This window comes from Pocillopora damicornis, chromosome 14 (genome assembly GCF_964200805.1).
Source record: "Pocillopora damicornis chromosome 14, jaPocDami1.2, whole genome shotgun sequence".
NCBI classification, from domain to species: Eukaryota; Metazoa; Cnidaria; class Anthozoa; order Scleractinia; family Pocilloporidae; genus Pocillopora; species Pocillopora damicornis.
In genome coordinates, this window is record NC_142683.1 from 10,337,858 (window position 1) to 10,363,168 (window position 25,311).

Here is a 25,311-nt window from a genome sequence, read left to right on the forward strand (position 1 = left end):
AGGTACCAACGTAACAGTTGGGTAACAAGGAAAACTAAAAGTGCACGAGATACCAACGTAACATTCGGGTAACATTTAAGGTGTGCGAGGTACCAACGTAACAGTCTGGTAACAAGGAAAACTAAAAGTGTACGACATACTAACGCAACAATCGGGTAACAAGGAAAACTAAAAGTGTACGACATACTAACGTAACAATCGGGTAACAAGGAAAACTAAAAGTGTACGACATACTAACGCAACAATCGGGTAACAAAAGTGTACGACATACTAACGCAACAATCGGGTAACAAGGAAAACTAAAAGTGTACGACATACTAACGTAACAATCGGAAAACAAGGAAAACTAAAAGTGTACGCGATACTAACGTAACATTCAAGTAACAAGGAAAACTTAAAGTGTACGAGATACTAACGTGACATTCAAGTAACAAGGAAAGCTAAAACTGCACGAGATACTAACGTAACAATCGGGAAACAAGAAAAACTAAAAGTGCGCAGGATACTAACGTAACAATCGAGTAACAAGGAAAACTAAAAGTGTACGAGATACCACCGTAACATTTAAGTAACAAGGAAAACTAAAATTGTACGGGATACTAACGTAAAAATTGGGTAACAAGGAAAACTAAAAGTGTTCTGAATACTAACGTAACAATCGGGTAACAAGCAAAACTAAAAGTGCGCGAGATACTAACGTAACAATCGGGTAACAGGAAAAACTAAAAGTGCGCGAGATACTAACGTAACAATCGAGTAACAAGGAAAACTAAAAGTGCACGAGATACTAACGTAACAATCGGATAACAAGGAAAACTAAAAGTGTTCTAGGTACTAACGTAACATTCGGGTAACAAGGAAAACTAAAAGTGCACGAGATACTAACGTAACAATGGAGTAACAAGAAAAACTAAAAGTGTTCTAGATACTAACGTAACATTCGGGTAACAAGGAAAACTAAAAGTGCACGAGATACTAACGTAACAATCGAGTAACAAGAAAAACTAAAAGTGTTCTAGATACTAACGTAACAATCGAGTAACAAGAAAAACTAAAAGTGCGCGAGATACTAACGTAACATTCGGGTAACAAGGAAAACTTAAAGTGCGTGGGAGACTAACAAAGCAATCGGGTAACAAGGAAAACTAAAAGTGCTCTTGATACTTACGTAACATTCGGGTAACAAGGAAAACTAAAAGTGCACGAGATACTAACGTGACAATCGAGTAACAAGGAAAACTAAAAGTGTACAAGATACTAACGTAACAATCGGGTAACAAGGAAAACTAAAAGTGCACGAGATATTAATGTAATAACTAACGTAAAGACAATCCTTAATTGACTTTAATACAAAACGTCACCAGCCGAGCAATTTACAAATAATATTTCGTGGAAAAAGAAGATGATCAAATCATTAGAAGAACTTCTTACAAAAATTGTTGTTTTTCTCAGAAGGCGATAGATTAGAGCGATAGAACACAGTTCCTTCATGTGATTACAGCAGAATCAACACTGTTTCTGACATACGTCATTCAACAACCACTAGGAAATTTTAACTAATAAATAACTGTTAATAGCTCTACAGCAAGGGTATAGATACTACTCAAGTGTTTTCCTAAAAACCAACGTGGCATAGAAATTTGACAGCACTTCTTAATACACAAATCGATTGTGCAAAGATATGTAAATTACTGACAATTTCTTTCGTTGCTCAACAAATGGCAGAAAAGAAATCTATATTTGTTTGAGTATCAATAAGAAAAAGAAAGATCTGGACAAATAGCAAAAATGCAGAATCTTCTTGCACATACAAGTAAATGAACAGCAGTTACGGTTCAGCTACAAGGTGCGATTTTGCATGTTTTCGTATGGCTTCGCGTTTTTATGTCACTTGCATCTCCCATGAACTAGTAAGAAAAACACGTTTTGAAGAACGATCACTCTCTAAATTAGTTTTGGCAGTTCAGTCGTCATTTTCTGCGCTGAAAGCATCTTGAGGGAAATTTTAACTGTAAGGGAGGAAAGTTTGGAGTGTTCCCACTGGAGACATCACATCACGCTCTGTTTCATTTTCTGTAAGGAATGATGACAACTCAAGGAAAAAAACAATACTAAAGACTTAGTTTTCAAGTACGATCAGGCGTAAGCCTGTCAAAGTAAGTACAAATTTAGTTCGATATCAACTCACAAAATGTACTCGTCAAGATTTTTTTTCACGGGCAAATGCAAGTGACAGTAAAATATAATTAACCAATAGGTTGTTTTAAGGTTGACATGAAGTCACGTCGGCCATATTAACGGTATAAAAAAATCGAAAGTATGGAATGTTTAATGATACAAACTAGTTACAAACTAGTTGCACCTTTCTGCTGTGAGGTAAACTTCCAATAACATATACATCCGCTGATCACACTGCTAAAAACTTCTGCACTATACTTTCAATCCAGCCTTGTTCCCGAGCCCTCATCCTAATGCGTGTTTCTTTCTGAGAGAGTCGAACCTGGGCACAAGGTTGGCGCAGCGAACTTAAATATAAACATGACGATACTTTAAAGCTATCGATACAGTCTTTGCAACGCCAGCGTTGCACATTATATTCACAACGTGACAGAGCACACAACCTACTTTATGACAAAAAGAGTTAACTAACGAGACAAATAGAGGTCATTACTTTCTCGGAAAATGTCAAAATTAGCAATAACAAAAAACATGTATCCCACTCATAACATTAAACCTGATAAACTTCCTTCTTCGCAAACGTGTTGTTATGTTAACTGTTGTTGCTTGAGTGTGTTCCTCAAATCCCACACGCTCTTGTCGTCAAAATTAGCAAGAAAACAAATAACAATGGAACTGACAAAACAAGAGCATTCGAGCATTTTCGTAAAAAATAACTTCTTGTTCGTGGCCATGATTTGGGAGATGGACTCAAAATCACCGAATAAAGTTTACACCACAAGACTTAATCGTGGACCGAACAACCTCAAAGGGGTTCTTTGATCAGAACGTTTCTATTTGTGAGAGTTAAACTTATTAACTAAGTGCTGCACCAGTCCTCTAACAACCACATCATCCTTTTCCAATCCCTCGATTAACATTGGTTCCAGACCCTCCTCGATCTGTTCCATATTTTCTGTCAGTGTAGCCTCCAAGGCCTCCATATCGAACACACTCTTGGGTCTCGTCTTGCGTGGTTCCTCCGATTCTGGTTTTACTTTCTCAACCGACCAACTCAGGCGCCGCAAATCGTCCGAGCGATGTCGAGAAGATCCCGAACGCCTTCGTCGACGCCTTACGAGCTTGTAACTTTCGATAGGAGTACTAGTGAATGAAACCTTAGTGACTTTTTCAATTTTTATCTTAGGAGTATGGTCTGTATTGTCTTGCTTATTACTGACCGCTGTGTCCGACTCTATCTTGTCGCGCACTTTATTTCGCGCACGCATGCGTATATTCTCCACTGTCTGTTCTTCGGCGACTTTTCGAGAATACTGTCTCGCCATCTTATGAACACTCGGCAAGCTAGATTTAATGGGCGTAATGACACGTGGGGCTGTTTCCCCGTAAACGTCCTCTTCGTTTGTTGTTGACGGCTTGCTCTTTTCGCTGTTACTATTAGCGTATGGTTCAAGAACGCGTTTTTGCGGTTGGTTTTGATCCTCTGCTCGAGAAGGTTGGTCTACTTGGACTCCCTGTGGTTCTGAATCAGTAGAAAGAGCAGAAGCCTGTGATTGTTCAATCTCGTTAGAAACTGACAACTCTTGCTTTTCTTTACCATTTTTTCCTTCTGAAGAGTTAAATTCTCTTTCATGTTCGGAATAAACTGAAGTGTTCTTGTATGCATCACCACGCAGACGGTTTTCGTGTTCGGATTGTTCACTCCTTCTATTTCGCTCGTCAGAAAAAGAACTCCTAGATTCATCTACCTGGGACTCAATCTTTTCAGTTGTAAAGTCGATAATCCGAGGACGCCTTTTACGCGTAAGACTGTTCGTGAACGTAGTCTCTAATCTGCCGTCATTCTTAATAAGAAGAGCAGATTCTAACAGTTGCGCGCAAGAAATTGTGCGACGTGTCTCATCCAAGTCGCGGTCGATGGAAGCAAGTAGCTCTTCCAAGTTTTGCTGTGTGGAGTCTGAGCTCGAGAGAGAAGAGTCTTTATCCGGGGTATTGCGAGATTCCACGATGTAGTGTGTCTGCGCGGTACGCATCTGGTTCTCGCTTGGAGAGGTTTTGTCGGGTGGAGAAGAGCCACTGAACGCTCGGCTTACTTTTCTCACAGTAGTCTGTATTGCTGAATACTCCCTGAAATTCTCTATGTCGCCATGGCTAAACACTGACGCCGAGTCTTCGTCTACGTCACGTAAGTCTAAAGCAGACGAAGATTTTTCAAGGCTTCGCCGAGCTTCCAATAGTCGGACTCCGTTTGAGGACCGCCTTATTTGGCTTGGGCTATCAGAGGACGGGTGCGCAAAGCTACCCACTTCACAGGAGGCGTTACTGTTAAAGGACCCATTTCTAGTCACACTTTTTCTTTTGCGTGACTCTTTGACAGAATCCGAGCTGGAGAAGCTACTGGGGCGTTGCCTTATGACGCTTGACGCGGTAACGCTTTCGCGCGATATTTTGGCAACCTCTGCCTCACTTTGTTGATTGTTCTTAATCGGAGATACAAAGCCGACTCCTTCAGTAGTTGCCGTTCCCAACACTTCCCCTTGAGAGTCTTTAACTGAGTATGTTCTTGGCTGTGCTACAGTTTCCTCGCTATTAGGGAACTTTTCCTACAAAGAGACAGTTGATTATAAGCAGTTTGCGTTGTAACTCTATTTGAATAATTCTGTTACGATTATTTGTTATAAACTCAACGAACTCTCACCACTTGAAAATGATGAATGTGTGAATACTGAGCCTATGGAACAAATGGGGGATTCGAGAATGGTAATCTTTCCAGGCCGTACGCCACAATTATTTTACATGAATCAATTCCATTGGAAATTAAAAGCAGCGCATCTGTCTCTATTTTTAAAGCTAAGCTTAAGACCTATCTTTTTCGACAAGCATATTTTTAGACTTTAAATTTTTATTTAATTATAGGTTATGATAATTTGACACTGTAAAGCGCATTTGTGCGTTAGGGAAATGCCCTGTAGAAATAAATTATTACTATTATTATTATTATTATTATTATTATTATTATTATTATTATTATTATTATTATTACATAATCCCTCTAGTATAAACCCGCGAGATGTTTAGCAATGAAGAGTAATATTTCAGATGTAACATATCAAAAACGAGTGCGATTGTTTCATCGAGGTACCCAGCTACCGAGAAACAGATGAAAGCACGAGGCCGAAGGCGTCTTTGCTAACAAATAAGCCGTGCTGCTGAAAATTGTCTAAAACCCTACAAGTACAGCGACTGGAAGCTTTTTTCCCAAAGTTATCCTCACCTCTGCTTCATCCTCACTACTTTCATTTATTGGAATTGAAATCCTGTAATCAGACTCCTGTCGCTTTTCCTCCACTGGTTCTTCACATTCGTCTAAGCTTTCTTCCTTGTCACTGACGGACGAATGCGAACGGAGACGTTTCTTAACAAAAAGAAAGCAAAAACATAATCAATTTGTTATACAAACAAAAGTTAAAACTGAATGCGATACCTCGGTTACCAAATATTTTACGCGGAGTTTCGCCAAATTTCAGCCACAATCGACAAGCTTTTTCGTCACAGGGTCACCAAAAACGCCGTGAAAGGTCAGTTTTATAGGAGCAACGTCATCACACTTTGCTAAGTTCTGAACTACCTTCATCGTGAAGGAAACCACAAAATATTAGTCCCAAGGCAGATAAACATTGAAGGGACAACTTACATCCATTCAAGAAGAAACAAGGAGGGTTCAAGATGGGAGAGTTCAGAGCGGAAAGCAAAAATTCAAGGATAAGTTCTCTACCTTGTCATCGTCCGAGGAATATGCTTCTGATGGAGATCTGGGTTCGCTCTCGTCATCTGATTTAACGCTTACTTTTTCCTACAAAAAGAGCAATATTTTCAATTCGTCTACCACCACGTAAAATTTTCACTCTCTGTCACACACGTTGTATAAAAAAAATACTACGTAAAACACCAGCGCAACAACGGCAGGATATTCCCTGCGTACATAGGACTCCCCTCAGGTCAAGAAAATCAATAATTTACAGCAATAAATTTACCTTGTCGCTTCGCGGCTCAGTGAATATCTACCACTAGTCCCCGACACTAAGGTGAATAGTTGTTATCTATAGATAAGAATTAAACGATAAACATACCCTCTTCATTCCTGTAAATCCAGAAGACCCTTTTAAAGGAAGTAAACAGAACCAAAGTTAGCAAAAAGGTGTAAACGATATGCGCTCTTGCAGACCTTCACAAGTTCACACGCGATAATTCAGATGAATGCCACTTTCTGCATGGGAACTGTTTGCAATTCATTGCCTTAGTAACTGTTTCACGTTTAACCAGGATTAACCACGACTTAACCAGGATTCGTAACTTATAACAATCGTTAAATTCAAGAGCGTTTTTTATCGTTTAAAAGTATCGATTTATAAACCTAAATTTTACGTTATTTATTTTAAATTTAGATTTTTTAAATTTAATAAATTTAATAAAATGTTAGTACCTTTACTGGAGCCACAACTGTCGATGTTTGGTAAACTTCTGAACCTAAGCAAACTTTCCCTGTCAATATGATGGTTATTTAGTTTCACCCTAAACCTTAAAGTGCATCAGTAAGAATTGCTGACTCCTATGTTAGCGACCCAGAGTTTGACGGTAACATTCTTTTTCACACAGCTCAAGGTGATCGATCTTATAGGCTAATTTCTTTAAATATTAGATCTAGTCTCCTACGGTCTTGCGCGAAGTTATTGCTTAGGTTGGTGAATGGCTGCAAAAGATATCACTGGAGTTCTACGCCTACATAAACAGCTGTAACTGTACCACAAAGATGTGAATTGTTCGCCTCCAAAGAAGGAATGACAACTTTCATTAAATAAGCTACAATGATAGTGTTTGAACAATTATAATGTTGAAATATCGTTCGTTGAATACTGCTTAATTTACTTCACGATTTTGTAAGTTTATAAACTCCGGATGGTTATTTAGTTCATAAAAAAAGAAAATTATAAGCAATTATCATCATAGTTTACAAGTCAATAATTTTATCATGGCTCTCGGATTTTAAAAGTATTAGAATTTTATACCTTGAAATTCACAACATCTATAGGTTAGCTAAATGGGATGTTTAAGTTATTAAAGAATATTTAATAATTTTGACGGTCGTATCACTGTTATCATTGAAGTTTCAGTTATTTCGAAATTTTGACAGGGTGTTCCAGTTCAGCGTATAGCTATCTAAACAATAACAAGGCCAGACCATGACATCGGGAGCTACGTTCCCTGTTCTTTGCGAGGAGTACGTGGAATCTTTAACGTCCCTTGCTAACCAGTACAGAGAAGCTACAGGAGAAGTGGACTACGGTTTATCGTCGTTATCAAACTAAAATGGATAACCATTTGCGAATGTCATAGCAGAGGAAGCACATTTAAAGCCCTGAGCGGCCAAACAAAACATAAAACATTTTCAAGTATAAACCTTAAAAAAAGTACTTGACCCAGGAAAAATTCTAACCGAATTATGCGTTCGACTGTGAGTAAGCGCAGGAAAAATGTCACCTAAGCATCCGGTTGGCCAAAAGGTCCTGACAATACACAGTGAAGAAAAGTTACCTTTAAGTTGCGTCCCTCTGTTTAGTTTGTTGTCCATGGATGAAGATCTTTTCTTCCCTTCAGTACCTGGAGTTTTTGCCACATGGGAAAAAAAGTGATTTACTCCAAGTTTATCTTCAACACAAAACTGATTGCCGCGGTGACCAAAAGGCCGTTAAGAAAACTAAAACTGACGTTTTGAGCACAAGCCCTTCGTGGAAACAAAATATGTGTTACTTTCTAAATATTTCCGAGCGGCCCAATCAGCGTGCTTGAAAAGCACTATTCCCCTGTGTGGCACATGTTATATTTTAATTAAGAATAGTTAAGAAAGGAAGAAATTGACATAAACTTAGAAAATTAGGCGAAATTATTCAGAGCGCACTTACAGTCCAAACAGTGAGGCGACCGTTGGTTCGCGACAATGCTTACCTTGCATTCCGGCCGACTTATCACGACTTTAGCCTGCGAGCCAGCCTTCATTATTAGCACTTCTGCAACAAGAGCCAACGAGAGAAAACCTCTCTACGACTCGTCTCAACTCTTCCCGCGAGCAGAAGAATGCGAGTTTGAGTAATGAAGGCCTGCCCGCTTTCTGTCACAAGTCGAACTTTAAGCCCCGAAACCGATCGCTGAAATGCACTGCACTAACCTCCACATGGGAGAGTGTTATGCCAGGAAGCCATCATCTTACCTAGTTCTTTTGTTTCTCCAACACTTTTCTTTCCAAGAATGAGATTTTTAGCCTAGAGGTAAAAAAAAAACAGCTCCACCATTAGTTTTTATCAGACGTTTATAACCTTAAAGCGATTGTCTGTCCGAGAGCTGAGCTTTGTTAAAGCGTGAGACCAGCCCATCAGAACTTGCTTCCTAATATGGAGTTGTTTATCTTTAAGCAGTAGTGAAAATAAGGCCCGAGAAAAATTCAGGCTTATACCAGGTTTGATCTCATGACCACGATCCATGTTGGGTTTAACTTCCGTACCAACTTGAATTTTTTTTAAGGCTTTATTTTCTCTACTGTCTACGTAGTGTTCATTACCGAAAATCACTCTCTTTTTCATTTGTTAACCCGCAGTTCAAATACAGTATATGTAATTCATATATATTCACTGTCCTTCATTTAGCACCGCACGGGTTTCTTATAAAACAACAAATGACCAGCTCCCAGTTGGCTCGTTAGCTCAGTTGGTAGAACACTGCACCTGTATTTTTTTCTCACTGCTTCCTAAGTAGTACTTATTATTGCGATGATCGCTCTCATCTTAAAATATTTAACAGTAAAGTAAACTGACCTTCGTGGGAACCTGTGCAGAAAGACTATCAACGATCAGTCTCTTCAACTCTAACATCCACTGACGTTTCTGATCTTTGTTCCTCGCCTATTGCGAGAGGAAAAACAGAATTGGGTGGCTTACAATAACAGCAAGTCTTCCTCAAATGCAAAAGTTTTTCAACCCTATTGAGGAACGCAATCCTGTATTACTGTTGACACTTTCTCACTTACCAAAAACGTGTAGGTTATTTTCTGGTTATCAAATCGTATTATCTGGAATGCTAACGGTTCCTTGGGTACTGATTCAAGCATCATCATGTTCGACAGCTGGTAAGAAATGGAAAAACACACGCACACACACACACACGCAGGTAAGTTGAGGAGTTACTGAGCATGTTTAAATCATCACACCATAATTAACCCATTCATTCCCAGGTGAAAAGTAGAAAAAATTTTTTTTAGAAACACTATACAACGAATAAATTGCCATCCGATGGATAAATTGCTATCCGACATATAAATCGCTATCCAGCGGATAAATTGCCATCCGACGGATAAATTGCTTTCTGACGGATAAATTGCTATCCGACGGATAAATCGCTATCCAGCGGCTAAGTGTTAACAAAACGTACTGCGCTATCCACCGGATAGATATTTATCCAAAAGATAGCGTTATCTACCTTTCGAACAACCAGGGTCAGACTGTTTTTATGCTTGATTGATAAAAAAGAGACAACAAGAATCTTGATGTAATACTCAGGACCTTACAGTTTTAACGACATACGATCTCTTACCATAAGTGTAGCTTTACAAGAGTAGCCATTTTCTTTCCGTTTTGTGATGAGAAGGATTTGCTCGAAGAGAAAAAGATATCTATCTGTTCTGGTTCCATGCATTCGAAAGGTGTCCTGAGACGAAAAAGAAATTGGCGTTAGGTTTTAAATCACGTTGTGCTATGTTGAGAATTTTAATTCATTGAATGCCACTGGCTATAAGTTATAGATAGCTTCCTAACAAAAACAAACAAACTGAAAAACAGAAAGGAAAATCAAATAAAACAAAACAAAAACAAGGTGCTTGATATGCAAAACAGGGAAAAGAGATAACCCTCTCACGCACTCTCAGCTCGCAACTTCAGCTAATCAGGGGAATGAGAATTTGTAAAAGAGGGGTGCAAACTCATTTAAAAAAAATAAAAAGACAACGTAAATTTGCAAGATTTTAACAAGTAAAGATGGTTATTACCTCTAAAACTAGACTACCATAAGTGGTAAGATCAGGACCCTGCAGTGGTAAAAATACAATAGAAGAAAAATAAAATGATTCGATACGTATTCTCTGCAGTCACAAACAATTGACAATACAGTAAATGATGTTAAAATAAACCGAACATTACTACAAACCCACAGCTGATATCAACTGAAAAATTTGTTTTCTTTTCTCTCTCCATCAAGGTACATAACAATTAACAAGGGGCTGTTTACAAGTATAAAGGGTCCTAAACGACAGAAAAATACCTACTGGAGAACTTAATAAGTTCAAAAAGTTCTGAGCAAAACTCGATAATTTTATTACTTTTCTTCATTTAAGACATTGAGTGTCTGAGTGTCTATTCAGTCAATCACAAAAGAAGTCAAAAGGTTTTATGAACATCGACAAATCCCTTCCTTGAGGTTTCCTTGCCACTTAACATATTTTCTCGTCATCTGCGATCCATAACTAAACTGAAATCTAGTTGTTAAATCAGCTATCTGGTAATCAGCTGGCAAAAAATGGATGGCTTTACAATTTATTGTTTTTCTTTTTCCTGATGTATTCACACATTATGCAGAGGGCATTTCAATTTACTCTTACCAAGACAAGAATACTACATAACCGCATAGACAGATTTCCCATAAAAATTGTTGAGTGACACCAAATTTAAAATAATTTTGAGAATGGAAAAGGTCTTATTGCTATATTCACAAGATTTAACTTGCAAAATAAATAGTATCTTAGAGCAAATTCAACATATGTCTTTGTAATTACCTCAAAGTCACACATCTGACTTTGGATTTCCTGTAATTAAAAAAAGTTACCAAATTTACTTTATGCAATAAAAATTCTAAAACATAATGTCAATGCTGGTCATTACTATAATTAACTACAATTAAAACTTGAACCAAAGTAACTGATGAACCAAACATCTCCACAGCCATAAACATACTTTATGTTGTAGTTTTTAGCATATCTAGGCACATGCTACAGTACAGAAAAGAAAACCTACACTGGCCATATGATCAAATTCTAATTTTTAATTTCTACCTATGAGAGAATTGAAAGAAATTCTGTAGAAAAGGTTGTGGCTATTCATCATGGTGAATAACAATAAAAGCTAAGTTTTTTGTTTGTCTCACGATGCAGTCACGTGTGATGTAGATTGCGACGTTTCAACTGCATACTGCTGTCTTCTTCTCTCATACAGCAAAGAAAGAACTTAAAGTTTAAAAATAGTTAAGGGTATACATAGCATCTGTATCTACCTCAACCCCTAAACTACCAGGACTGTTTCACATTTACCTCACCACTATAATTTCTAAACAATATCAAATGACATGAAAGGAAAAAACCTATTTCCTCATACAAGCATGCAGGCTCTCACTTTAGGCTAAAATGAGGGGCAATTATTCTGCTGTTTTAAAAGTTATAGAGTGGCAACAGAAACAAGTTTTCCTTGTACTCTTACTGTTTAAGAAGCAAGGGAGGAGGGAGGGAGGCTTATTCAAGGGGGGCACTTTCTCAACATTGAGTTATATGAATATGTTACTACATTGTAAAGTGAGCAAGCCCATCATTCAAGAATATCATACATGCTTATAAGATCATATGAAATATAGAAAAGTCTCTCTCTCTACCTGCACATGAACTGCTACTTCATGTTGTCTTTTCATTTCATTAATGTGATGAGCTACTCCAGTCATGGCAGATAGGGCCTCCTGTGGATCAAATGCACAGAAAGACCAGTCACAATACTGGGATGAATTGTTCAAAGCATGAATAGCACTTGTCCAGTTATCCCATTGATATAACAGTAATTTCTCTCATGCAATTATAAGGATATATGTAGCTCCAAAGAAGAAGAATTACTAATCAATTCTTGGGAGGGTGAATCAGTTGTGTTGATAATTTTAGTAGCTGTCACCACCAAGTGACTTCCATACTTACAGATATTACATCATAACCTTCAGGATCATTTTCTTTGTCAAAATGCTTTTGAATATCCTAAGAAATGAAAGTGCACAAATTTAGATTACAAGGACAAGGAGTAGGAGTGATTTAAGTGCTACTCTGAACAAATGACATTAAATAATTACTGAGATACAGCACATACTCTGATTGGTTGACAGGTGTCTTTAAATGAGAGTATGTCCCAACACCTGGCATGGTTACCAGACATTTTTCAATGTTAATTAGTCCCATCTTTTTGTAAAAACTGTTTCTCTTGATTTCTTTTTAACAGAAATGTTTTGACCACCTCACCTCACCATATGGTTGAAGGTTATTTTCCCCACCCCCTGAGCTGGCCAAGTGGTAAAGGTTTGCTCACATGAAGCATTAAAAGATAGTAGTTAGGTTAGGTTTTGGCACTCACCTGCAGCAAAAGGTGATATTTTAGAATTCTTTGTACAGGTTTTAACAAGTATGACCCAAGAGGAAGAGAATGGCCCAATTCGACCTGAATTTTCTGATGAACAAAATATTCACATCAAGTAAATACTAAAGAAGCCTAAAAGTAACCCTTTAACTCCCATCTAACTTCTCCCCAAATAGCCGTAAATTAGCAAGCAAACAGGTAACAAGAACACTCAAACTTATCTGGTGGAAGTTATCTCAATATAACACTTATTCTGATTTTTTGTAACTTATTTACAAAGAAATGCATGGCAGCTAGAGGGGAAAATTAATAAACAAATCTTGGGAGTCAAAGGGTTATTATAAATGAACTTGTCACAAGCCAGAAATCCTTACACCACATTTTGGTCATATATTGTAAAGTCAGAGATCAAAAGAGACATCAAACTACTATTCCAAATTCATCAAACATATACCAACAACCTGTTTCTGTTATGTAAACATAAAGCAAACATATTTTTTAATATGGACATGCATACCTTTATAAATTCAGCAGTCTCTTTTTTCTGTGTAGACTTTGTTAGTATTTCCATAGAACTGTTGTAAGATATATTATGCATCAGGGTTAAACAAACTTTTGATAGGAAAAAGAAGGTTAGTTCTAAAAAACCACAGTGTACATAAGGATCCAATGGTAATTTAAACACAGTTGCCCCTCTCAAAAGCAGATAGAACATCAGAATGTACAAGACTGGAAGGATAGGTCTAAAATACAAAAAGCTTACTTTATCCAGGAACTTTATTTTGACCTTTAAAAAAAATTGACCAAGAGGAGAGTTGTTCCACGATTAAATATATCTTCAATGTGTATTTAATTAATCATGCAAACCATCTCCATGCATGAACTGATACTTCCTGACTTGGTCTAATTCTGCACACTTGCAGCTGTAAAAAGTGCATCACTTCTTAAATTTCTCCCTATACCCAGCAACAATTAATAACTATATCATAATTCTTTATAACTTACGTTGGATAATTTGTACAGTATTCTGTATATGTTACAAAGCCTTTTTCCTACAAAAGGAAATATGATAATAACTGAGTCAAAGGAATGAGTAATCTGTTTGGGTAAGCTACTGGTTGACTATTCCATGATAGCTTGTGAGCAACCCAAACACCTATTCTTTTGATAAGTTTTGAAAGACCATTAGATATGCAGTAGAGTCCTGCTACCTTGAATCCCCAAAGGAAACAAAAATGGTTCGAGTTTCTGGGGGTGTAAGTAGTGAATGACTGAAAATATGGAGTCAAAGGAAATCAGATCATGTTCAAGTTACCAGGGGTTTGAGTTAACTTAGTTCAAGTAAGCAGGGTTCTACTGTATATACTAAAAACAATTTGATGATCTACCCTCCATTCCTATGGGTCATACCTGATTCAAGCTTTGCCACCATCAACTATTATGCACTAGAAATATAAAGTTTGTAATCTAATGAATGAATCAAATGGGTATGTTTCTAAAGAAACTGTGGTGCTTTGTTGTGAAGGGCATTTCAAGATGATTTAGTTAACATTATCAATTGAGTTGATAATTTAATTGGCTACCATAAACATTTTGCATGTCAGCTTTTCATCAGAGTAAATAGCAATTGATTGACTGCAGTCACCAATTTACATTATCAACTCAGTTGATAAAGCCAAATTATCTCACACTCTTATAGACTTCTCTTTAATTAACAATCATCATCAATACATTGACTGTTGCTTACCTTGGATACAAATAGATTTGCTACTTCCACTGGATCATCTCCACAGATTTCCAGTTCATCTAGAAATGATCTTCATAATGAAAGGATGCCTTAGTGAGTATATGATGTTACAAAAAGTCCTTCCTTGCATTTATTTTATCACTCATTTGACAAGCACCTACAGGGCAGCTACTGACTAGCATCTAAGTTCTCCTCACACATTGCATCACACATTGCAGTCACAAGAATAAAGGAAATGATCATGAAGTAGCTTTAGTCAAACTCTACACTCATAAGTATAGAGGCAGTTGCAACAGAGCTGCTCAAAACTAATTAAAAAAACAGCATTCAATTTATTTGAATCCATACTTTGGTATAACAATCTAGTGACGCACTTACTTGTTAAATTCATATATTTCTTCAATGTTCATAAATAAATCTTTGATATCTTGCTCTGAGAATGGAGATTTTTCATTTCTCATTTTCTTCATATAGCCCTGAAGACAGATTGATGAAGTAACAAAATCTTTAAATGTTAATTACAATTTTGAAATTTAAGGTTACTTATTCAGTTTTTAAAAATGTGAAACCTTATCATAATATTGTTATAATGACAAATATTGTTATAATTAAATTATGCTGCAGTTGAATATTAATTTAGGTAAAAATAGTTTAAACTAGTTTGAATTGTAATTTCCTTCACTGAAGGACTATGGTGATATAATGAAAAGATTTAAAAATAAATCAAACTTGTCTAGAGGAAAAGTGTTCCAACCTAGTATTCATCTAAAAGTACAAAATATAAACCCATGAGGTACTAATTATTATCCCCTAAAATTATTATCAAACCCAGCCATTAATTTTTGAGACTGCAGCTTTTGAAATCAAATGCAGACTAGAAGGATGGGAGAGACAATCAGTGTTAAAATTAGTTGACATAATGTGTTTGAACAGTTCTTCTAATGTTTAGAATAACACTGTTGTTTTTACCATGCTCTAAATCAATGACAATACCCTCTTCCCCATTCAACATTGCCTGTTTGTAGCTAAAAGCTCACAAAATCATGACAAAACATTGTTTTGGGGGAGGGGGGCAAATAGTTTAACTCAAAAAGGACAAAAGAGTCAAAAATGAAGTAACAGGGAGGTTGGAAAAGTCAATGTGTCAGCAATTTGTAACCGATTGGATGCACTCTTTCCATCACACCTAATCTGTGCTTCCTTGATATCTTTCTTTTAACTCTTATACTCTCAGGAATGACCAAAAAGGAATTTTTCCTCCATAAATGAACCCATCTTCCAACAGAAAGGTGACAAGATGAAAGGCAAATCTCAACTATGGGATACTGGTTGATTGTACACCAAATTTTCAGATCCTAATCCAAATGAAATGTAAAACATGAACAGAGTAGAGAATAAAAACTTAGCCTCTGTGAGTAAAAGAGTAAAATGGATTGAAAACAATATCACAATTTACAAAATTGTTGGCCATTAAATGTACCTCAATGATCTCTTGTAAATGTGAAACATAAGCTTGCTCAGTGAGAACAATTTCCTGGACAACCCTTTCAGTGTGACTAGATCCTGAGGCTGTGGATATACGATTCATATTCACATCAAGACAATGAGAGGTAGATTCTTCTAAGAGAGCTGCCGGTAATCCATCTTCAGAATTACTAGATTGTGTTTTCAGACAAGGTGTTCCATCTGCTTCAAATGCCTTCTTTAAAGACGATACCATTGTCTCTTTATCAGATTCATTTTCTGATGAAGCATCTTTGTAAATAATTTCAACTCGTGGATGAGAATTTGATTGCTTTTTCTTTTCATTGCCTTGTGTTAAACAGTCAGAAGACTGGTTCTTATCAAGGGTGGGTCTTCGGAAGAACCTCTTGGATGACTTTCTCGGTGACAAGATCGAGTTTGATTTGGGAGAGGCATATCCATTGCTGACTCGTTGTGGAGAAGCTGCCCGTTTAGAACGAGAGCTAAAGGACTCTGTTCCTCCACCACCAGGTGACTGAGGGTAGTTTGTGATTGGCGACATTGCTGTGGATGAAAAATGTAATTAAAAACTGTTCTATTGATTATCATCAATTCAGTTAAAATGTTGGGGTTTTAAAAGGCTTTACAAGAACAAAATAGTCAGTATTCTGCATGTCTACAGATAAAGGGGTGAAGTTGATTTCGTGAAGGATAAACTTAAATCTAAGAATCATGCAAATAGGCTTGCTTGATGAAAAATTCTTAACCCTTTTGACTGTTGTTGTAGAATTGGAAGACCTTTTATGCCATGTGTGTATGTAGCTTGCTTTGAATATAGTAGAATGAAAATGAAAACAAAGTATGATGACACAATTTAAACTACACCGAAAACAAGGTACATTAAACAGTCAGTTGCTGTAAGCTGCGAATTAATGCATGTAAGCACTCAAAATCTGTATAATGGATTCCAATATTAGTTTAAGGCAAGCTATAGAATTTGACATTTGGCATCTCCAGTACATTAAATGTGACCTACATCTGTGGTCTGAGAGAATAGACAATCTGCAAGTAAAAGTATGCCACTAAACGCAAAAAGGGCTGATGCTTGTTAGAAGCATTTTAAATTCAAAACCCTTTTAAATCTTCAGCTGGCTTGAAAACAATGGATGCTACTCATGACAGATTGTTCTCTGGAACTCATGCCCTTCCTCAATACTTGGAGGAAAGATTGATTGTATTCACAACAGTACAAAGTTCAAGATTGTTGCAGCATTTATAGTGGGTCTCTTAAGAAATCTGTCTCAAAAGTTTGAGAGAATTCAACTTAGGGCTAAACAGCTTGATATTACTGACAACAAAAAGTAATAAGGGAGCTACATATTTCTATGCTACATTATTTTTCAAATCCAGTTAGCCTTCATCCCAGATCAGATACACATTTAGACACTATGTTCCCATGCAGCAATTAAACCTAAGTTACAGAGCTGATTAAGCCCTACATTGCTCAGACAAGATTAATACAGCCACTGTATGAGAGACCATGCTTGCATTCACAAACATTTTGAGGTGATTTAAACAATAAATACAGGTACTATCAACTTAACAATTTAACAATTCATTTATGACAGTTTTTTTTTTTGCAAATTGTTCTCTGGTGACTTGATGTTAAACATAATTATCATATGATTATGTAAGAGAGCACAGTTACTGTTAATGGTTTACTTTTGGATGGTTTACCTGATGATATACAATTCTGAAGAAGAAATGTTTAGTGCAAAGCTGCCAAATCAGCCTTAAGTCTTGTCTTAACTATCAAGTAGACATAACTGACAATTCAAATGCACATCTAGAGAATTCTACAAGTGAATTACACAATTTACAAGTGGAAGAATCCATTCAGTAATAGAGTAATACAATTGATGCAAAAGTATAATTATACATAAAGATAGTGAAAGCTGACAGAGACAAAGTTATATCACAGGGTTCTTACCAACAGCAGAGGCTTGGTTTAAAGAACTTGTAACTTCAACAGACATTGTGAGTCAACCATTGCTTGTGATCTAGAACCATAACCAAAGATGTCACAGAAAACAATCATTATCTTCTTAATCAGAATACAGTAGGGTTAAAATCACACAGAAGCCAACCTATATGGTTACAACAAATCTCAATTGTTTGTACAAGTACAATATTACTTCCTGTCTCTGCATGCAAATCAAAAAAAAAATTTCAACAAGAATTGGTCTTCCCCCAAAAATCCCTTAGTTAGCTTTCTCAGAAAAAAAATGACACCTTAATAACTCAAAAGAACTGCCAGCCTAGTACAATTAAACAACCACGCATACAGCTCAATGGAAAAGTTTAGAACATCTGAGCTTTAAATTTCTGCATAAAAACAGCTGCAAAAATTAGCTTTGCAACAATATGAGCATGTTATAATTCAGACTGCTTGCCATTACACGCTGAGGCAATATGCACCACATATTGTTTCTAAAGGATATTATAAAGAGAGCTAAATTTCATGCTAATTTAAAATGATAACTATCCTGATAAATATTGTGTAATGAATATTCCTTACAAAAGCCAACCTTTATTTGGTGTACAAAAGAGAGACTATGTATATCAGCATGTGGAAAGTGAAATCCTAATTCTCACAGTTGAAGTATTTAAAAAGTCAAAAACCAGCAAACTTGCTAATTATTCTAACAGCCCACTTTTTGCCAATAGACCATTTAACAGAAAAACGCCACAGTTAAGAAACATCAGCTGAAAACTATTGAGACAAAATTATCACTTAACAACATGGCTGCAAAATTCTATAGATGTTTGTATTAGGCCCAAAAGTGACCGAAACTAATAAACTGCAACAGTTTATATAATAATGTTAGTTTCATATTGTATTATAAAAATTTTTTGGGTCCAACTCAAAGTCATTTTAGCCTGGGGCACTGGCTGCACTACCCAACAAAGTGATAATAATATCTGATAAAGCTTTAAATCCTCACCATTATGATCAAACCAAGTTTACAGTAATTTTGCTATTACTAGCAATTAAGTATCAAGTATTTTCAAAAGTCATGAATGTGCACATGTATACAAATAGTTTTTCCATCAGTATCCTATCATATATAAAGACAGTATTTACATGTAGCCCGAATGAAAAGATATTTCAAAAGAGGAATGTAAAGCAAAAGAAGTGGATGTCCTTGAACATGGCTCTGAGCCAGCGTGTCTGGCTTCTATTCCCTGACATCTCAAATTCGCTAATAGTTTGGAAGGTGATAATTGCTTTGTTGGAGGTACTGAACTATACAAATGCAGCTTGTCAACTATAATCAACACATTTTCAAACAGGATGGTTAAAATTGCAAATCTGAGCAAGAATTTGTACATTCAGGAAATAAAACCACATTTTAGACCATACTGCATGGAAATGTCACAAGAATTGTAATCAATTATATGTATTTTGTATCGCAAACTAAGCCATTTGCAACTTTAAGAGGATTCAGTCACATTAGCAGAACAATCTAAAATTCTTAAGCAAGAGATTAAATTGGATTACAGTGCTGGTAACTGAACCAACTAAAAAGTAAAACCAATAATTGCGTGAATTAAAATTTGATCCCTCCCTATTGAAATCAACCTTGACAATTCAAGTGAACAATATTTTGAGTTATCTTAATGTCTTCAATTCACTATTTTAAAATGCAAGTTAATTTTCTGCTCTTGTAGTTGTTCAAACTCTCACAAATGAAAATCGCAACAAAGGTTGAAGACAGGAAATAATTACCTTAAGATTGAGCTAGTGTAGAATGACTTAATCGGAAGGAAGGAAACAGATGTACATCTAAATGGCACATTTTGTGAAACAAACCAGTGATATAAGAACTACGCGTGAAGGTGTAAAAGTTGGAGAATTCTCTGATCTCAAACCAATTGAAACCCCTTGATAATTACTCTAAATTGAAAAACCAATATTCCAAGGAAGATTGTTCTTTGAAATGGCCACAAGTGCAAGACAAGGAAAAATTTAATATTCATCTACCAGGATTAAAAACCTACACCTTCCACTTTTAAGGTCTTATACCCTTGAGCCAAGCTGCAGAGAATGCACACCAATAGATAGCCATACTCTTATTTCTATCTTTCCAAAATTACAAAACAGATGAGAGTAGTATTTAACCACCATCCTGAACACAATACTTGTGGCCAATAACATAGTACATGACAAAATCACACAACCCCTACTGAATGTTGATAAAAATCTGTGTGGCTTGGCCACAGTCCTCCAAATTAACCCCTTCTTCCTGTCCAATTACTTCAGCCATTGTGTGCAAATTCCCAGAGGAAAAACTTGAACAAATGTTACCTGAAGAGAACATCCTCTAAAGAATATCAAATCAGGATGGGATAATTGATCATAAGAAGGAAACTAGGCCATCAGAATCATAGATTCTACAAACTGATCCTTATTTTCTTGTTGTAACACAATCTTCAGAGGCTTTGAAAATGATATCAAGTTGAATTCTTAATGTTTACAATTCCCTCTTGGGAATCAAAATTCCTAATACCTGAGTTTGGCTCTCCAGATATGACTGATAATCACTAAAGCCCTAAAAAAAATGTTTGTGAGTTTTTCCAGACACTTCTGTGACATAGTCAACTACAAATGAAATGTAGCATATACTTTGATGAGGCTGACACCGCTGTAAATCTTACAAAAATCATTTGATGTAAACAGATATTGGGTACCCATGCAGTGAGAATAATCTTGATCAAAGAACCATTTACTCCTTTTCAGAATACAACAGAGGTCAAACACAACAAAGCTGGAGAAGATGGGGTCAAATGTTTCTTGACAGCGAGTAAGTGACATACACAGATAACAATCGTAACATATCGATTGCGATCAGTTCTCAAAAATTTATGTTCTCTTTAAACCATGATTTTGCTCTTCGTGTTCACAAAAGCTTTTTTATCGTGTATTTCTTAGTACTATTTCATGCAAAGCTTCTCGAGTTGACAAATTGCGGCACAGATCCGATATTAAACATCAATTCTCGCTTCAATAACTCCTCATAGCATCTTGAAAAAAAATTAACAAGGATTTTAAAATATCAAATGTCGCAACTGCTTAGATTTTAAACCGCTTTGATAAGTATTTTCCCGGTTGTACAAACCTAACACCAAATAACAAGTAATATAGTGGCAAAGTGATAACTTTTGAAATAATGCTGATTGGAATGTGCGTATTCTCTAAACAAACAACAAATTGGTCTTCGTGAAATTACCCGCGAAAAGTCATGTCTTAAATCGTGACCAATTGGCAATTTCACATCACGAAAATTCAAAATTATGCTTCATGATGCAAAAGTAAACTTTTGATCGCATCAATTCCACAATAAATCAAATCTGGCAATAGTGTCGATGCAAAACAAACGGTTACATGACTAATGGTGCTGTAGTCTTAATTTTATTAACGGATGCTACCCAAACATTTTTCCCTTCAAAAATGTTCGCAACCATTTACAGAGCAAAATTAAGAAAAAACCGCAAAATTCACACAGACAATGCAGGCCTAAGTCATCACGGCAATGCAGGAAAAAGCGGGTAGCAGTTTATTTTTGTATCATTTCCTGAATAAGGAAAGGGTACACGATTTGCACACCGACATTTCGGACGCCAAGATCAATTATCTTTAGGTACAAGACCACAAGAGCATTTTTGAAAAAAAAAAATCATCACTGACTTATCAGACTTTTACAGAAACGAAATTGCTTCAGTATTAAAACTGTTTCTCTAGGTACTTAAGAGCATACTTTTCAAATATCGGTAATTTAAACAAATGCTAATATAAAATATCAAATGTTCGTTGTTTAACTGAAATATTCAAACATGTTGAATCGTTGATAGCATTCGCGACCGTCTGTTCGCGGGGCATGGCGACCGAGGAAAACATACGAGGAAATTTGTGAAAGCAACACTTATTTATTTAAACATCTGTGGGCTAAGATTAATCCGAGAGGATAAGAATTACGCACTTCACAAACAAAGCTTCGGTTTACTTTTCATGTTCGATCCTGAAAATACTGGTCGGCGCGCGCTACGCTAACACATTTGGTCTGTTCGTTTCAAATCCTACGTCCAAATTTCCAATCATCTCCAAAAGTAATCGAAATATTTTGGATCGTCGTTACAAAACACTTCAATGATGTAAAATCAGACTTATCAGTACAAGGTATACAAGGTATACAAATTACACAACGCACTGTTTAGGTATAACAAAAATTAAGTTTAACTTTGTTGCAACCGCTAAATGAAAACATGGACTATACGCAAAATTACCGATTAAGTCACCAAATTGGTCAGAAAACTTACCGTTCGAAGCTCGACAGAAATATGCAAATATTAACAGTTTTTCTTCATCAAATTCCTTCAACAGACAGAAGCCCCAAAGCGAACGGTGCGGGGTTTGCCAAACCAGTAAGCTGTATACAGCAACAGACAGGGCCCTACTCTCAATGAATTTACACAGTTAGGTCAAACCATTTTGAACTAAAGGAGAGAAACTGTCACAGTTCATGTAGAAAATCTGCAGAGCATTAAACCGGTCACGTCCAAAGGAAATAGAGTATGTACTCTTGTCCAAAATGTGAATAAATTTCCGAGAGTGCTACCGAATAGTATTCTGGGAAGGATTAATCGAGTCTTTGAACTGACTGACAAACACTGAGTAACAGAACTTTGTGACTTCCTCGCTTCATCGGAGTAAGACAACTGGTAAATGTCTCAGGTAGAATCGGCGGAAGTACCAAGAGAATTTTTCCTTTGGAAATGACGTGTAATGTTAGCCATTTCCTACTTAGATGAAGACCAGATATTGAGTTGATTCCACTTTTTCGCTGATGCAGAATTCCGGGCGGCGTGACCAAACCCTTTACAAAGAACCTCGGCGATCCCTCGTGCGTTTGGCTAACTTTATATCAGGTACCCTTAAGATAAGATTCATAATACTTTATGTTTATAATATTTGATTACGTTTTTGTTTTCTCTCCCTCTCTTCTTTTCGCAGCCCTGTAACTGAGTCGTCAAGTTTGTCAGTTGTCAATGTTATCACACCTTGGCGATATTTTCCACAATATTTCGCTTGATATCGGAATAGACAATCAGCAGAGACAAACTTGACAAGAATTTCGCGAAGCGTCACTCAAAATTGAAGTACGTAATCATCTCGCATGTTCGATTGGAAAAATTACTGAGTCGTGACCTAAACAAAGCAACTGAATGAAACAAGGCAAAAATACTGACATGTGGTTAAAAGGCTCTTCAACGTTTGCAGATAACACGTGATGTCGTCATCACAAGCTGTATTCTATCGACAATCATAATTGTATTTTATTGTCAATTGTAATCGTCAATTTGACTTTTGATTATAATTACACCTGCCACACCACTGCTATTCAGTCACCCCACCGACTCTTTTCTTGATTAATGACATTTTACGCAAACTAATCAATCAATCAAATATGCATTGAATGCATTGAACTGCTAAACAAAATGTGAAGTGCTAGACATTTTCAGAGGAGCACGGTTTGAACTGAAGATTAAGGCCAGTTTTATTTGATCACCCAGACCCGTCAATTGGTTTTCCTGCCATTTGCAATTCAAGGTACGGAACAATTTCCTGAATTTTAATTGTTCCGACTGCCGCTATCTTCGTTTCATGAGCTAAAATGGGCCAGGCGTAAGGGCACGACGATCGAGATCGCCACGATTATTCTGGTCTTAAGGAGTCGTTTCGCTTGGTTTCCATACAGTCGTCGGCCCGATCACCTATGCATACTTTGGGGCGATCTGCACGATCTTGAGGAAAGTAAAGCCTGACCTATTAGGTATTGGATCAAGCAAGGCGTTACCTATAACGAACTTCACGTTAAGGCATGGAGCTAATATGGCAGTGATAAAAAGTTTTCAAAACATTTATCTGGACCGGATCTAAAGACATGAAAAGACATAAAAGAGAAAAACCTAGAACTTGTGGTTAGCCTCACTATATATCAGTCATCAGACGACTTCCGTACGGGATGTGACTGTCCCCTCGGCAGCCTCTATATCCGCCCAGACTAATACTCCCAGTTTTACTTTGCCCTGTTTGTTATTTATCATATATGGAAATACATAAAAAAGTAACTGACGTAGCTATAGGGTTAAGGGAGGAGACTGACGGCAAGTTAATTAAAATATTCTAGCCATTGATGCCCGTTAACGTCGTGAATTGTTTGACGGAATAGGTAACGGTTTCGGCCGCACGTGATCTTACACATCACCGCGTAGATCGCTCTCATCATCAGTTATTACTCCGCAGGTTCAAATGTACGATATTCATATGTTGTCTATCGCCCATTCATCGCAAGACGGGTTTTTTTACGAATAGAGGAAATGACCAGCTCTCAGTTAGCTTAGTTATAGAGCATTGCAGCGGTATCGCAGAGGTCATGGGTTCAAATTACGTTCAAGCCTGAATTTTTTGCAAGCTTCATTTTCACTGCTGCTTAAATAGTTTTCATTGCAGCCATGATCACTCTCATATATTTTTAATTAATCTGCAGTTAAAATATATGATATTCTTATATTCACAGTCATTTGTGAATGTTACAGATTGCATTTTGAGTTTAAGTGCCATAACTTCGGATCTAAAATGACGTAATTGGGTCATTAAGAAAAGGTAATAATGACAGATCATCGTCGAAAACATAAATTAAATCATCTGTGCCCACTGTTAGCTCTCCACTCCCCCCTCCCCCTCCCCCCTCCCCACTACCCTCCCTCCGCACTTCCCCATCTCTCAACTGCGACTTTATGGTCGATCAAGGGAAATAAACAAAACGAGCTAAAACGAACTGAAATAAAAATAAAGCTAATTAGATTACGTTGATCTATTTCAGCCGCGGTTTAAGATAATGAGAAGCTTTAGGGTATAAAATATACTTCTTTGATTTGTATGACCTTTCTAGAGGCACCCGAAAATGTCTTTGCCTCAGGCTGAGTGGCTCAGATCATAAATGCCGACGCCTGTAAATATGATAGCCGAGACAGCTAAGTAGATTTTGTATCACTAAGACGGTCATCGTACAACTTTGCGCGTTGAAAAGTTGCACGTCGAGGGACTCTAAAAGAACCTTCAGAGATGTGAAATTTCCTTGCCGAAATCTTTTATGTGTTAATTATGTTTTCGCGAATTTTCTGTTGGATTTCCACTTAATACGGGTCACAGACGGATGATTTCAAGCGTGATTTTGCATGCATCGTCTTTCTTGGTCAGTATTATGTGGCCTGAGGTGCTTCAGCTCCAACCTGTACCTCGGCAATAATTTCTAACTGCTTCAGTCCTAAATAATTCCGCCAAACCAGTCGAAAAATATGCAGCCTCAATCTTGCGCT

General features: G+C 36.8%; 1 protein-coding gene and 1 long non-coding RNA gene across 3 annotated transcripts; one reads left to right on the forward strand and one right to left on the reverse strand.

Moving 5' to 3' along the window:
• Positions 1–1,322: 1,322 nt before the first annotated feature.
• Positions 1,323–22,555, reverse strand: LOC113673286 (uncharacterized). Of its 2 annotated transcripts, XM_089193610.1 has the most exons (22): positions 22,249–22,394; positions 17,861–17,930; positions 17,608–17,679; positions 15,887–16,434; positions 14,785–14,882; positions 14,407–14,476; positions 13,665–13,711; positions 13,177–13,234; positions 12,657–12,749; positions 12,230–12,286; positions 11,920–12,000; positions 11,054–11,083; positions 10,271–10,309; positions 9,820–9,933; positions 9,257–9,352; positions 9,045–9,131; positions 8,444–8,495; positions 7,771–7,836; positions 6,309–6,337; positions 5,954–6,031; positions 5,453–5,593; positions 1,323–4,781 (listed from the first exon to the last, which is right to left on the reverse strand). In XM_089193610.1, exons 4-22 carry the CDS (start codon positions 16,430–16,432, stop codon positions 3,012–3,014), a joined length of 3,552 nt encoding a protein of 1,183 aa, XP_089049736.1. In that variant the 5' UTR covers positions 16,433–16,434; positions 17,608–17,679; positions 17,861–17,930; positions 22,249–22,394; the 3' UTR covers positions 1,323–3,011. The 2 variants fall into 2 exon arrangements, with proteins under 2 accessions (XP_089049736.1, XP_027045471.2); XM_027189670.2 differs by lacking the exon at positions 17,608–17,679 and having other exon boundaries at positions 22,249–22,555.
• Positions 22,556–22,736: 181 nt separating this feature from the next.
• Positions 22,737–24,124, forward strand: LOC113673287 (uncharacterized). The gene is made up of 2 exons (XR_003446412.2): positions 22,737–22,857; positions 22,943–24,124. It is a non-coding gene; the product is annotated as an uncharacterized LOC113673287 (long non-coding RNA).
• The last annotated feature ends 1,187 nt before the right edge of the window (positions 24,125–25,311 follow it).

Coding starts and splice junctions, on each gene's coding strand:
- LOC113673286 (XM_027189670.2), bottom strand. CDS start 17,906: ATGTCTGTTGAAGTTACAAGTTCTTTAAACCAAGCCTCTGCTGTTG. Junction 14,883..15,886: donor ATTTACAAGAGATCATTGAG/GTACATTTAATG, acceptor ATCTGTCTTCAG/GGCTATATGAAGAAAATGAG. Junction 7,837..8,443: donor TGGAGAAACAAAAGAACTAG/GTAAGATGATGG, acceptor CAAAAACTCCAG/GTACTGAAGGGAAGAAAAGA.